This window comes from Rhinolophus sinicus, chromosome 12, assembly GCF_057876585.1.
Source record: "Rhinolophus sinicus isolate RSI-liver-muscle chromosome 12, RSI-T2T, whole genome shotgun sequence".
Lineage (NCBI taxonomy): Eukaryota > Metazoa > Chordata > Mammalia > Chiroptera > Rhinolophidae > Rhinolophus > Rhinolophus sinicus.
In genome coordinates, this window is record NC_142512.1 from 37,360,029 (window position 1) to 37,375,021 (window position 14,993).

The window sequence follows — 14,993 nt, forward strand, 5'->3', positions numbered from 1 at the left end:
TAACCTATTTCACCTCTGGGAAAGCGCCTGGCATCTGGGGTTTGGAGTTCATTTCTTCAACATCTCCAAGGCAGTGCAGTGGAAGTTTGGTGGAGAGGTTGGCTTGGAGCTTATTACTTCATTCTGTTGGTGCAGGGTTTCTAAACCAGGCACAATTGACATTTTGGGCCAGAAAATCTTATGTTGGGGGCACTGTAGAATGGACGTTCAGCAGCATCCCTGGTCTTTACACATTAGATGCCAGTAGTACCCTCCACCACCCCGTTCTGACAACCAAAAATGTCTCCAGACATTGCCAAATGTTCCCTGGGAACACAGTCAGCCCAGGCTGAGTCCCACTGTATCGAGGCACTTGGGTGTGCTTAGGACCAAGCAGAGAAACTGCCCTGCCTTCTACAAGTTTTGCTTTAGTGACAGGGAGAAGCTTACAGCTAGCTTGGGAAGACATCAAATGTAAATGCCATGAATTCCTCAGCATTTAAGAACCAGCTAGCCAGCCCCTCGGCTCCACAAGCACCTTTGACATTTGCTCCCCGGCACTGCTGCAGATTTGCAGTAGAGAAATGATGTTTTCAAATGAATAAGCCCATACTCGCCAATTTAGAACTGCATTACAGCGAGTCTCTCGTGTCTACAGCTCTGTGGTTACTGTCCGTTTCCCTTTGCAGTGGCAGTAATCTCTGAAACTTCATCGGGACCAAGGGGAATGCTGTGTACTACCTGAAGAAACACACGCTCAGAGAAGCAGCGCAGAAGACAGCTGCAGCTGAAAGGCGAGTGTTCTGGTTCCCTCCGCTTTGCACTGGGCCGGGCTGGTGCCGTGCTCACTTCAGTCCCCAGGCAGAAGTGGGGAGTCAAGACAGAGTGGCATCTCGTGGCTGTGATTTTCCTGGCCCTTCATGTTAGTTTAGGGGCAAGTTTCCTCCTACAAAATGACTCCCAGGAGCTCTGTCAAGAACTGAAAAAAGAAAGCAAAACACAACCGAAACCATTGCCTTCTTAGGAGGCCGAGATAGGCAGAGGGGTCCGGTGTCTTTGTTGTCTCCGCCGAGGCAGGCCAGACAGGATGGCCAGCACTGGCCCTGGTGCCAGCGGAGCCGTCGATGCGGCCTCCCACGGGCCCTGAATCGGAGGCACCTGGAAGGGTTATTAGCAGGATTGGAACTCATCCCTCTGCTGGGACTAGATCATAATTACAGTAATTTTCTAATAGAGCTCGGCAGTAGGACTGTTTAATCAGCATCTGACTCCCTTGTGCTCCCAGCCCTCATCACTCAAGGAGAGGAGTGGGATGGCGCTTAAAGAGACAGTGCCCGCCTTTCAGCATTTGGAACAGATGTGCCCTAATTGGTAGAATATATCTAAGTCTCGTAGCTTATAGCAGGCAGGTTGCATTGCTTCCAACAAACCGCCTCGGGCTCTCACTATTCTGGGCCTTCTGCTGGAAGAATTCGGGTCAGGCTGCTAGTGGACCTGGCTTCCCACACAAACATGGCCACTGGAGAAGGGACACACACAGGGACAGAGCACTCGTGGGAGGCTCTAAACTAACTGCTCCTTCGAAACAGATGGCATGAAGGAAAAAGTGCTTGGTTGAAGGACAGGAAGAAGAACTCGACAGCCAGATAAGAAACTTTGGCTGGTGGTTTCTTAGAATCCAAAGATTACAGAAGCTTTCATGCTCCTGCCCTTCTAAGGGGGTAAAAAAACCTTAAAGACTTTCAGGTAGTCTCTTAATTCTCACATTCCAGTTTGATCATCTCTCCCCACTTATTATCGAAGCCCCGTTCACTGCCATGTAAGCGCCCCTTGTTTTTTCCCTCCTCTGCTTGCTGAACAGAAGTAATTATTCACTCTGCCCATTGAGGTAGGAGCACTGTCTCCTAAAAAGTGGCTCTTGTTATCCTTTTAAGCATAAATTGTCCATGTTTACTGTATCTTGAGAGTTCAAGTTCCAGCGTTCCAGTTCCAAATCGAGCCATTACTAAGGTGGAACTGATTTCTCCCCAAGAAGTTATTTCCCTAATAAGATGCGCGGACTGGCTCCTGCTGTCCTGTTGGTAAGCCAGATGCGGACTTGGTCTTTGTAGCAGTTCCCAAAACAGTTCCTCAGAGAAAAGAGCTGGGGCAGAGAGTGATGGAGATAAAAGATGGGTCGGGGGCTTCCAAAGCTGTTAAGAAAACCCTCGGGGAGGAAGGTATAGTGGTAAGGAGAACAGGAAGGGGGACAGGCATCCAGAGTTCAAAGAAAGGTTACCTTGAGTCAGCAACGTGCCCTCTACAGAGCTGAGTCCCTGCTGGCAGGGGGCCGCCCGGGGCGGGTGGCTTAGGATCAGTGCCCAGGCTTGACTGAGGAAGTTACTATCTCACACTGCAGTGGTTATCTGCTTGGCTTTCGCTGCGTCTCAGCTGGCTGCCCGCACATAAATCTGCAGATGCCACTCCGGCGCGACTGAGTGCTCCTGCGGCCTCTGAGGCAGAGCAGGAGCTGGTCTGTTTCCATTTCCACCTACACCCCCGCTCACTTCCTCCCGGCCCGCTGTCCTCCCACCTCTAGATGTTAAGAATATTCAGTAAGAGCTGAGGCATCTAAACAAATTCACAAACAAGGAGATAATGTCCAATCAGTTTGTTAAAAAGTCATGATCACCTCCCAAGCAAAGGACTTAGCAGTCAGAAATCTGAGGACGATGGAGGAGTTCTGATTTCTGAGAACTGAAAAGCAGAGGGGTTTTTTTTGGGTTTTTTTTTGTCCTTGAGTAGTGGTGGGTTTATTTCAGTTTTTTAAAAAGTTTTTTGGGGTGGAAAAAACACTTGTCGTACAGAGCTTGGAAAGGATCTCTCACATGAATATATTCTACTACCATCTAAAAACTTTTTTAAAAAATCCATGCTCAGCTCAGTTTCCTCAGCTAGAAAATGTGTGTAATACTTGCCCTGCCCTTCTCACTGGGCAATGAGGTCAAATAAAATGATGTTGGTGAAACTTACGATTTTCATAAAAGATAACCCACCTCCCCCTACACACACACACACACACACACACACACACACACACACACACACTTCCTTCCACCAAACAAAACGAAACCCATGGGCTTGGGATCACTTATCCTGAGTAACAGGAAATGACTAGACTTGGGCAATGGAAGTAGCTGTTAGAAGAAAGGTGACTAAATCAGGCACAGAACCTACCTCAAAACTAAATTCTAACAAAAAATACTTGCATTCTACAAAACTGCTTTGTAGACCACTGACAGAGGTCATCAGCCATGGCAGCTAGCCCTTAGTACACACAGGGACAGAGCACCTGAGAGAGGCAAGTGGCACTGCCTGGACAAAAAGCGAAATCCATCTTTGCTGTTTTTCTGCTAACTCCAGGCCTGTAATATTAGAAAAAGTCTTCCCTTCTTAGGACCTCTCCTTCCACGGCTTACACTTAATTCTGCACAAGACAGTGAAGGGATGGTGCCTGGCCTTGGATTAACTGAGATGCTGTTATATGCACTGTTAATGGATCATTAAAAAAGCCAGGAGTCAGAAAAATCGCATTCGTGTCTTTGAATGGCTCCTGCTGTCCCAGCAGCCTACCCTGCTGGCAGAACTAGCTGCTGAGCACCAACTCCAGCAAGAAAAGGAGCGAACAGAAGAAGGCCAACCCAGCTTGCTGTTTTTTGGCTGAGTAGGGAATTGACACAGACCACCTCCGGCTCCTGTCTGGAAGTTTCGAGATCAGAGAGCTTCAGGCACAGCTGGGTTCACAGCTGCACCATTTGGAGCATTGGACTCATTAATATTCATGAGTCATCCCCACCAATCGGCAGAGCGGATGCCATTAGCTTAGCATCTGTCGAGTTTTTGTGAGGATTGTGTATGGAGTTTTTTTCCCCTTTTAAATGAACTTCTTTTGACATTTTGGATTTGCCTCTGTAGGTTTTCTATCCTCGCCTTGCTCTGCTGCATCATATAAAGGAGAGACTCAGGGGAGGCGGGTGGGAAAGAGGGATGAGTCCCAGCCAGGGCTTTGCATCTGCCTGTTGACAAACTTTATTTCTCTTTCAGCACCTGGCACCTCAGACAGGCTGCGAGGACGGAAGCAGCATCAGGTAAATTATACCTAACAAGGTTCATGCCCATAACTGTGAGAAGAGCTGGATCCTGGCTCTTTGGAAGCCAATCCTTCCTCCAGTGGTGAACCTGAACTGCACACACAATGCAGGAGAGCTGCAGCGCACAGTTCTGAACCATTATTTCCACGCTGATAAATTCATGATTTATGAAAGTAACTACTGCCAGCCCTCACTCCCTCCTTCTCTGCTACAGCTTGTTAGACACAAATTGCAACAACAGTCTTAAATAGTTGAATTTTATTTCAGGCCAAAGCCCCTCAACTCCGAACTAAATGCCATGACAGTCCCGCAGCATAGGCTGGTAGTAAAAGAGCCCACAGACAGGCTGGGATGGCCAGAGAAGGGAGAGTGGGCAAGAAGTGCACAGGAACCGACGTGCAGAGCAATGCAGAATGCCAGCAGCACTCCTCTCCTACCAGCTCCAGCTCTCAGTGGAGAGGAATTATGGCAGCAGGAGGGTAGAATGCCTCATTGTCTGAAGGGAGGCATGTTGTTCCTCATCTCCATCCCTAGAGCCCTCTCTCCAGGCAGAAACAAAGCCCTTGCGCCCCATTGGACTGAACATACGGCCTCTCGGCAACACCGCAGAGGGACAGGTGGCAGCTGAAGCCCTGGGGGCAGGGAGCGCTTACTAAGGGAGAAGAAAAGGATTCAAAAAAGAAAGGAGCCCACGCTACCCCTGCAGAAAAGATGGTCACGTCTCTGCTTTGTAACCAGAAGAGACAGTGACAGCCTGGGACAGCCTTTACCAAAACAAAGCTCCCTGAGCTATTGCCTTTCCTCTGCCTGTGAACAACCACTTCTCTTTCATGGATGGCCATGAGCTATTCTGTGGGTCTCAGGCCCCACATGGCCAGGCTGAGGCCCTGGGATATGCAGGGAACCCCAGTGACAGGAGTCACAGCACTGTCCCATTCAGTGGTATTAATGGAGGAAACGCAAGGAAGTGGGAGAATAAATATTCACCACCCTGTCCATGTAAGGAGGTAGGCAAGAGGCCAGCCTCTCAGAAACAAAGTGCTCCGTGACCTACAGCAAAAACAGAGCCAGTGAGAATACAATGACACAAGCATTTTTCTTGGGACAATATTCAATATGGCAGCTTAAAATTTGCCACTTACAGGTCCCCAAAACCAGTCACCTAAGGCAGTGCTCCCAGGCCCATTAACAAACAGCTAAAGAAACTCAGCTCCCAAGGAGTAAATGTGGGATTCTGTTCAAAACCAACAGCCCCTGGTCCTGACGCTTAACGTACAAACATCTGCAGTGTTTATTCCTATGGAGGAAGCTTGAGGAGTTGTCATGACCGACCTCTGTGCAACCAACCCGAGCAGAGGCAACTGTAAGATACTTAGCAGCCCAACCTCCCCAACACCTGCCCTGTGCCCCAACACCTGCCCTGTGCCCACATGAGCCTCCTTGCCTGCATCTTCTCCCCTGGGCTCGGAGCAGGACCCAGAGCTCAGACCAAAGCTCATTTTTCCAAAACTGTTTCTAAATGACCAGGATCCAAAGGCACAGCATGGTCCCCTCCCACCGACCTCCTCACAGGCTGAGGAGCAGAGGCTCCCTCGTCAGGTCTGGCCAAATCACAGCATGATGCTGAGGTAGAGGGTGGAAGAGGGGGGCTTTCCAAAGGAGCCTCAGAGTCAACAACAGGAGCCCACACCTCGAAACGGTCCTGTTCCTCCTCGGGTGGAGGTGAAGGAGAGTTCCTCCTGCCTGATCTTGGAAGAAAGCAGCAACTAGAAGAGTGGGAAAGGGAAAAGAAGGAATAAACAAAATGAATGGATAAACACAAATGAACAAACAAACAAAAAGGTGGCATTATCAATACAAATGGGCTGTTATTCAGCCATAAAAAGGAATGAAGTACTGATACATACTACAACATGGATGAACCTTGAAAACGTGCTAAGTGAAAGGCACCAGTCACAAAAGACCACATATCTTATGGATGTTTTTGTGTGAAATGTCAATGTCCCGAATTGGCAAATCCACAGACACAGAAAGTAGATTAGTGGTTGCCAGGGGTTAGGGGTTGGGGAAAATGAGGAGTCATGGAAGTGGGTATAAGGTTTCTTTTGGGGTGATGAAAATGTTCTAAAATTCACTGTGGTGATTAATGGTTGCACAACTTTGTGAATAAACAAAAACTACTGAATTGTACACTGAAAGGGTGAATTTTAGGGAATGTGAATTATATCTCAATAAAGTTATTTAAAAGGGGTGGGGGAAGAGGGACAGACCGAATAAGAAAGCCTTCTCTTCTTTCTCCCCAGGTTTCAATAGGAGAGCCTACTACCCAGGGATGGATTAACACAAACCTTCAGACCCTTGTGCATGGGATGAGAGAACCACGCACAGGGGGAACGTGGCCTCTTCTGAAAGGCTACCAACACTGTAACTTGACTTTCCCTATCAAATGGATACCTCATTGGCCCAGATTACAGTAATCCTAGCCCCTGGTATCTCAAAAAAGAGGGCTTCAGTTACCTCTTAGGCTGGTCTCCTTTAGCCAAATGAGAAGAGCCCTGCCTCTCTTCCTGGACCCAGCCACAGTTTGACATAGCATAGCGAAGAATGGCATCAGAAACAGTCATGGAGCTTCGGCCCTGGACACAGGCTTCTATCTCAGGCACTGAGAGCTGGCTTTGCAGGAAGAGGTGTAACTGGCTGTCTGACAGGAGGACAACACTTTGCAGGACCCTGGGACAAACACAGCAGGGGCAAACACAGAGCATCACCCTAAGGATTTGCTCTCTGCAGCCCCATCCTCCCAGGGCTCTGGCTTGAGTGAGCATGAGGGTACAAGAAAGGCGTCCACCCCAAATGCACCTGTATATTCAATGGGCCGCCATGAATGGAACCTTCCCCCCTCCCTGCCCCACCCCAGGAGGCAAGTGCTAGCCTGCCATATCCACTCACTTTTCAAGGAAGTGCTGCAAACCTTGTCGTCGCTTCTCAATGAACTCATCTGAGCTGCCAAAGAAGGTTGACTTTCCAGGAAGTTCAGGTACAGGCCTGTGGGGTCACATAATGTAACAATGTAACACTCAAACTAGTAACATCCAAGACAGTCATTTCATCCCCCCATCAAGGAAATTCCCTAAAACGAGCCACAAATCACGAATAGCTTTTTTTTTTTAACTTTTTTTTTTTAATTTTATTAGTTTCAGGTGCACAAGACAAAGCAATACTTAGACATTTATCATTTATATCCCTCACACTGTGTGAACGCCCATCCCCCATCCACTATCCCTCTGACATAGCACAGAGCCATTACATTTCCACTGTCTATTCCTAATGCTGTACTCTGTTCCTGTAACCATATATGAATAGCTTTTAATAAGGTGGTGGGAGTGGGGGGTTAACACTGACTAATTACATGCCATGTGTCAGGCACTACGATAAATATTTTACAAACCTTATTTCATTAATCCTCCCCCAAAATCCCATGAGAAAGATATTAGTGTCCCCATTTTAGTAGCAAGGAAATAAAATCAGAGAACTTGAGTAAATTTCCCAGTGTCAGGCCAGCCCGGTGGCTCAGGTGGTTGGAGCTCCGTGCTCCTAACTCCGATGGCTGCCGGTTCCATTCCCACATGGGCCAGTGGGCTCTCGGCCACAGGTTGCCAGTTTAGCTCCTCAAGTCCCGCAAGGTATGGTGGGCTCCGCCCCCTGCAGCTGAGATTGGGCACGGCACCTTGAGCTGAGCTGCCTCCCGGATGGCTCAGTTGGTTGGAGCACCGGCTCTCAACCACAAGGTTGCCAGTTCAATTCCTCAAGTCCCACAAGGGATGGTGGGCTCCACCCCCTGCAACTATGATTGAACACGGCACCTTGAGCTGAGCTGCCACTGAGCTCCCGGATGGCTCAGTTGGTTGGAGCACGTCCTCTCAACCACAAGGTTGCCAGTTCGACTCCCGCAAGGGATGGTGGGCTGTGCCCCCTGCAACTGGTGGCGGCAGCTGGACCTGGAGCTGAGCTGCCCCCTCCACAACTAAGACTGAAAGGACAACAACTTGAAGCTGAACAGAACCCTCCACAACTAAGATTGAAAGGACAACAACTTGACTTGGAAGAAAGCCCTGGAAGTACACACTGTTCCCTAATAAAGTCCTGTTCCCCTTCCCCCCAATAAAATCTTTAAAAAAAAGAAAAAAATTTCCCAGTGCCACACAGCTAGGAACCAGCAGAGCTAGTATATGAACCAAATCTACAACTTCAAAACTTCATGCTGCTATGCTACATTGTTTACAAAACCCATTCCCACCATCAACTGTTCTTTTAAACAGGAAGAAACTTGGACGTAGAGACATGGAGAATGCTGTGTCCTTGTGTGTAAATTAAGACTACCTATGCCAGTCCGAGAAAGTCACACGCTTAGAATTTTCTAAAAGTAGCTAAGTGGAAACAAGTCACCCACAAACTCTCTAACACTCTTTAACCTCTCTTATGAAGTGCAGCACGTACTTTTAAAAAACAATGGCCAGGCTAGAGAATGTACAACCCGGCAAGGGAAGTTCCAACTGGCTTATGAGGGCCTGACCCATAACCTCATCAGTCCCACGTGGTAACTAACTGGCTAAGTCATCAACAGGCCATCTATCACCAGAGCATTCAGTGGCCATCCTGCGTTGGAATCACTGTTCTAAATTGTCTCCAGTTTTAGGACTTCTATGGGGGGGGGGGGTGTAGGTGAGTGAACAATACTTTTTTCCTAAGGCTCTCAGTCTGTTGTGTGTCTGGAAAAAGGTCTCTGCGCGAAAAAAGAAAAAAAATCACTATTTTTACATGTCAAACGGACAGGATTACCACCTGTCAAATAAGTCCAAATGCTAAAAAGTTTCTGATAACCAGTGAGAAGCACATTTAAAATGCTGGCAGTACATTTGTTGAGGCCTAGACTAATATGCATATAAAAAATATTTTTGATCTTTCTAAGGCATCGTTAGGTCAAAACACTAGAAATGAAAACTGTCTTTACTTTTTCACCGATTTGAAAACATAATTTAAGAACACATTTCTCAATTTCCTTAGTGCCTGGCATGCTGCCAAGTTTCCCCCATTGTAAACTCTAGTTCCCAAGCAAGCATCTAAAAAGCCTGTCTCAGACCTAAAAAGGAAGCAAGAGCAGACTCACACTAAACCAGCGTTTCTCTGTAGCTGCTTTCTCAGCCACACGAACTCACGGTAGCGGCGACGCACACAGGATGTCTTCGCAGTAAAGGCCTTGCTGTTGGTCTACAGGAAGAAGTACGTGAAAAAGGTTTAGTGGGAAAAGACCAAGTTCACGTGAACTCCCCATCGTCCCTCTCACTGAGGATCTAAGCCACCAGGCCACAGTCCTGATCAGAGGCTCCAACTAGAGCAAGGTGCCACCAGGCAGCCTGCATGCAACTCTCAGGCATCCCCCAAGCTCTCTCTCCTCTCCTCCCTCCTTTTCTTCTGTCTCTGGCCTGTCAAAAATATCCACAAACAGGTTCTGCTCAGTACAATCCCTCAGCCCTGGGAAGCGTTGATCCCAATACAGGAGTCTGATGCACTTACATGGAGGAATATCTTATAATCCACATAAGAATTCCAGGAGCCCTCATTCTGCACGCGGGGGTCCTGAACACGCACAGTGATCACCTCCTGGAGATAAGAAATGCCCCTTCAGCTTCAGCTCAGCTACTCTGTAAGGCAGCTTTGACAGCACAGGTTGCCACATTTTTCCAAACCAGACGCACCAACTTGCATTCATTTGTTCATTTATTCATTCAATTCAACAAATACTTATTGACCCACTATGTGTCAGGCTCTGTTCTAAAGCACTGGGGTTAGAATGTGAACAAGAGACCAAAATTCCTTGCCCTCATGAAGCTTATAGTCTAGTACATTCTAAGGAATGGAAACATCAAAATGGAACCTCATTTCCCAGTAATGTCTTTACTACCGATTTCCTGCTCCTGGCTTTACTTTGAGCTCATCAGAACCGACAACTATTACTGTCAGAAGAACACCACCAAGCAACGATTTGCATCTTCTCCCAAAACCCCTCAAACTTATACCCACCTGTTGAGTGGAGACCACACGCTTACCTCCTGCTCTTGGTTCTCCAACATCCTACACCAAAATCCCACTGGAAGAAAACATCTGATAAGGGACAAATGACAAGGAAACAATCATGGTTAGTATGTTTCTATTCTTATCACTCTCTACCAGGGCAAAACCCTGAAAAACTTTAACTGACCCGCTCTGGGGAAACCCAGGTAACTTTTTTTGTTCTTGTGTAAAACTGAAGATGAAGCCAAAAATTCCACCCCACCCCCATTACTTCAGTGACAAGCTACAAGCCCTGGGAAATTTGCCTCCCTTTTCAGACCACGGCCAAGACGCTTAACTCAGCTACCTCTATCCAATCATGTTTGGAGCTGTGCAATGTTCTCCTCAGGCAGCCAGAACAGGCAGATTCGGTTATAAAACCTTTATGCCTGAAGACTGCAGGCACAGCAGTGTCTTGTGGGCACCGGGCACACACAGCACAGCTTTGCAAGTGAACCTAACATCGCCCCCTCCTGGCTATTTAGAGACAGCCAAGCTCTTCAAAACACCAATGCCCCTAAGTCTCTCTCTGTCTTGCTAACCATAGTCACCTCCCCATAGGTAAATCACAGAGCTGGAGAGTGCAGGGAACACCTGTGTGGGTTGCCCAGTTTCAACCTTCCCTTATCTAATCCATTCTCCTTCCCATATCTAATCTGTTCTCTGAAACCTAAGCCAATGGTTCTAATCATTTCCTCACTGGACATGCCATCCAGTTGGTACTTCTGCCCAAGCACCCCACAGCTGCACAGGTCGACTCAGGATGTTTTCCGCTCCTTTGTAAAGATTCATTAAAGCCTAAGCCGCTGATTTCCCCCAATGTGGCAGTTTACATGTGCAGCCACATCGCCCACTCCGACAAGGGGACCATGAAGGTTGCAGCATGGGGTTACTCAAGTCCAAAGGGGCCCATGATGTCACCTTCTGTTAAAATACAGCACTAATCTTGTTACTCCTAGAACCACTCCAAAAGCATCCAACCTGGCTGCCACCTCCACCCACTTCTCCTCTCTTAAGAGCGGAACAATAAGGTTTAATTTCCCTTTCCAATTTACCTTGAAATGAAAACTGACTTCAGCCAATATGTACTGCCAACAAATGATCCGGGCTGGCTCCTGGGAAAACAAGACTATCTCTAAGATCTCCCTCTCCTCCCCCATGCCCATTCACACCCACTCATTCCTATAGTCCCACAATTAATTTTAAACACATTCCCTTATTAGTTCTGCCTTACCATTAGAAGAGTGTGTAATGAGTTTCCTTCTATTTTATGTTTAGCTAACACAAGGCTAACATTTCAAGAGAATGGGAACTCATTTACACCACAAAATTAGCAGAGCAAACAGCTTTTCCAGTTCTTTCCAGTATACCAGAAGGTTTCTCCACACTGCACTCAGAGGCAAAGCTGCATGGCATATGACAAAATTGGGCTACATCGTTGAGCAAACCGAAAGTTTTATGATTTCAATATCATTTTAAACAGCATTCTTGCTGACAATCTAATTTTTCATCTGATGCAGTCACCACTGCAAAGGGGTCCTGAACTGAAAGGTAGGAAATCCCAATGCCCTAACAACCCACGTATAAAATCCCAGATGTAAGCAGTCAAAGGGCTGTGGCCAAAAAGAGCAGGGTGACCCACTGTGAACAATGAACCTCCTCAGATTTAAAAAAAAAAAATTTCTCTTCTCTTTTCAGGCATTTGGTAATTGCCAGCACATGAGCAGAGAGTTCGATTCTGAAGTGTTTCACAAAAGTAGCGACAGGAAAGATGATGCCCAGGAAATCACAGTCATCCACAAACTCCGTGGAGCTCACCTATCTCCTGTGCCTTGAAAGGTTTGTCAAATTCAGGACTATAATTTAGTAACTAAATGGTCATCACTCTCCTGGGCTCAAGAAGAGTTTGCCTAGGGCTCTGCATCACTTCCATGTGCAAGTTCCTCTCCTTTCCTTTGGGGCTAATACCACTTAGAAATAAATAGCTATAAATTGGCTTTAAAAAATTCCTAGCTGTGCTCACTTCGGCAGCACAAATACTAAAAAAATCCTAGGACCTCCAAAGATGCTGTATACTTAAATGTAAATTTAAAGGGCACTAAGAAAGTTTCAGTTGTAACTTTCCTTAAAAACACTGAAACAAAATTTTAAAAACCTAGACTCCAAGTAATACTTTCTAGCAACTACATACTAATCTGTTAGCTTCCTCTCCATAGATGCCACTCCTCACAAGGAAATGAAGTTCAGTTCTCTGGAGGGGAAGGAGGAAGTTCTAAACTTTAGGATCTGAGAGATGGAACAGTTTATCATCTAAATAAAGATAGTCAGTGATCCTCTTAGCTACTTATGCAACTCAGAGCTAACTCCATTTCTTGGCCCTTTCAATCACATCTGAAGTTTACTTTCTCCATCAACATCTCCAAGGAGAACCCACTTGTTTGCTGTTTATAAAGTAGATTCCTTGTAAAGCTTTCCAATGTCATAACAATTCAAGGCTTTAGCTCCACCATTTTCGCTCGCATTTAAATTACTTCAAGAGACAGGTTAAAAAACAAATCAGAGAACCATATGATTTCACTGTATGTAGTATATAAAACTGAAAACAACAAAAGAACAAGACAAACAAATGAAGAAACAAAAAACTCATAGACAAAGACAATAGTTTAGTGGTTACCAGAGGGTAAGGAGGGAGGAAGGTGGTAAATGAGGGTAAAGGGGATCCAATACATGGTGATGGAAAGAGAACTGACTCTGGGTGGTGAACACACAATGTGATATATAGATGATGTATTAAAGAATTATACACCTGCAATCTATGTAACTTTACTAACAATTTTCACACCAATAAACTTTAATTAAAAAAGAAATCAGGTGATAAAAGTACATGGAGCCCCCAAGACTCCTATCCCTTCTTAGTCATTGTTGAGCTCTTGGTGCCAGATGGCAACTCAAAAATCTCTCCTTTCTAAACACCCACAGGTGGTACAGGAAGCTCCCCCCGCTGACCAAGCTCTGTGTTTTCTCAACCAAGCATCTCTGCTCCATCCTTTTGTCCCTCTGTAACTTGCCAATCCTTCCACTTGGAAGGTAAGTCGCAAAGGTGACCACAATCTAACGCAAGAGCCTCCCGTAAAATGCTTGCCATTACTCTTTGTCCTAGCCGTTTGAGTAAATGTCCCCAAACTCTTTTACTACAGCCACTCTCCTTCCATTCTTAACGAAATAGGAGCAAAGGGCCACAATGGTCCTTCTTCTCCTTTGTCTATTAATCTTGGGGAGTGGGAAGGAAAGATGCTTTCTAATCCTTTAAAAATAAATGGAAAAGCCACATTTCTTCCCTTGGATGCCGAGCAAGTACCTGCCTTTATCCCGGGAGGTGAGACAGCCCTGAGGATGTCAAGCGAAGTACCCACCCCAAGCGCGACTAATGACGCTAAAGTCCGTGGCCCTCACCTCAAAGCAGCACCCAGTCCCTGCGGCCCCGCCCACGCTCCTTCACCTGAGAGCAGCACCCACTCTCCACAGCGACACCGCCAGCACCCTACCATATAGCCAGTCGCAGCTTCTCCTTCCGGGTGAGTGGCCGGTGCCCCGGTGCACGACGGGAGACGGCTCCCTACACGCCAATCCCGGGTGCCCAGGCCGCCCCGCCCCTGCAGACCCCGGCTCTTAGTGGCGATTTTGCTCGCGGGGCGGCGCGATGGGCCCAGCTCGGACCCTGGCTTCAGTCAGGACGCCGCACCACTTACTCCTAGCGACAATGGGTGGACGCCGGTGAGGGGTGGCCAAGGCTATGACGTCCAATCCAGGGCCGCGTCTCTCCCATCGTTGTCAGGCTAGCCAATCAGAGGCCAGGGAGCGTCTTTAAAGGTCTGAAAGAGGGACCTCCGGAGCAGAGCGGCGTGAGGAGATTGTCGCTGGGGTTTTCACTCTGCAAAGAGCGGTCTTGAGTGTGGGAGGGTCGGGGCAGAAAACGCCCCAGTTCCTGGAGCCTCGTAAAGTCCCGAGAGAGCCCTCAGTTGCACCCCATAGTTTGTAGTTCCCCAGGGGAGTTATCAAGAGGACTTCAACTCAGGTTCGTAAAACCACAGACTATCAGAGCGAAAACCGGACTGAGACAGTTCAGCAACACACGTTTCACTCGCCGAAATGAGCCCCAACAAGGATGGTGCAGCTCGTTCGTAAGAAGAATCCGTTGAATATGATGAAGGCGTTTTTTCATGTTGTTGAAATGTCTTTATACTACCAATTTAAAGATGATGTTAGCAAAGATAATATCAAGGGAAAAGTTACGGTTATAAATACAAGCTCTGGAGTTAAGATCACCTAGGTACTAGCCCCAGCACTACACTGACTCTGTGGCCTGAAACTGGTCCTAAATCTTTGTAAGTCTTAAATTTCTTCATCTGTAAAGTGGAGATTATTGCACATACCTCAAAGCAGCTTTTCTCAGACGTGTTGGTCTCAGAATCCCTTTACGTTCTTAAAAATGATTAAGGATCCCACGAGCTTTTGTTTATGTGGGATATTCACCAAGTTAGAAATTAAAATTGAGAAATTAAAAAACATTTATTACTTCACCTAAAACAATAATAATCATTACATGCTAAGATAATATATTTTGTGAAATATAACTACACTAAAACAAAAAAAAATTGAGTTGAGCGTCATTGTATTACAATTTTGCAAATCTCTTTAATGTCTGGCTTAATAGAAGACAGCTGGATTCTCCTTTTTGCTTCCCCATTCTCTGTTGTTCTGTTATTTTGGTCT

General features: G+C 46.7%; 1 protein-coding gene across 7 annotated transcripts; it reads right to left on the reverse strand.

Annotated features, from left to right (window-relative positions):
- Window positions 1–4,352: 4,352 nt before the first annotated feature.
- On the reverse strand, window positions 4,353–13,979 carry SNX11 (sorting nexin 11). Of its 7 annotated transcripts, none has more exons than XM_019740644.3 (8): window positions 13,766–13,979; window positions 11,276–11,335; window positions 10,217–10,271; window positions 9,684–9,770; window positions 9,277–9,377; window positions 7,059–7,154; window positions 6,627–6,839; window positions 4,353–5,875 (listed from the first exon to the last, which is right to left on the reverse strand). In XM_019740644.3, exons 3-8 carry the CDS (start codon window positions 10,238–10,240, stop codon window positions 5,605–5,607), a joined length of 792 nt encoding a protein of 263 aa, XP_019596203.1. In that variant the 5' UTR covers window positions 10,241–10,271; window positions 11,276–11,335; window positions 13,766–13,979; the 3' UTR covers window positions 4,353–5,604. The 7 variants fall into 7 exon arrangements, with proteins under 7 accessions (XP_019596203.1, XP_019596210.2, XP_019596209.1 ...); XM_019740651.3 differs by having other exon boundaries at window positions 13,674–13,939; XM_019740650.3 differs by having other exon boundaries at window positions 13,720–13,786.
- Between the last annotated feature and the right edge of the window lie 1,014 nt (window positions 13,980–14,993).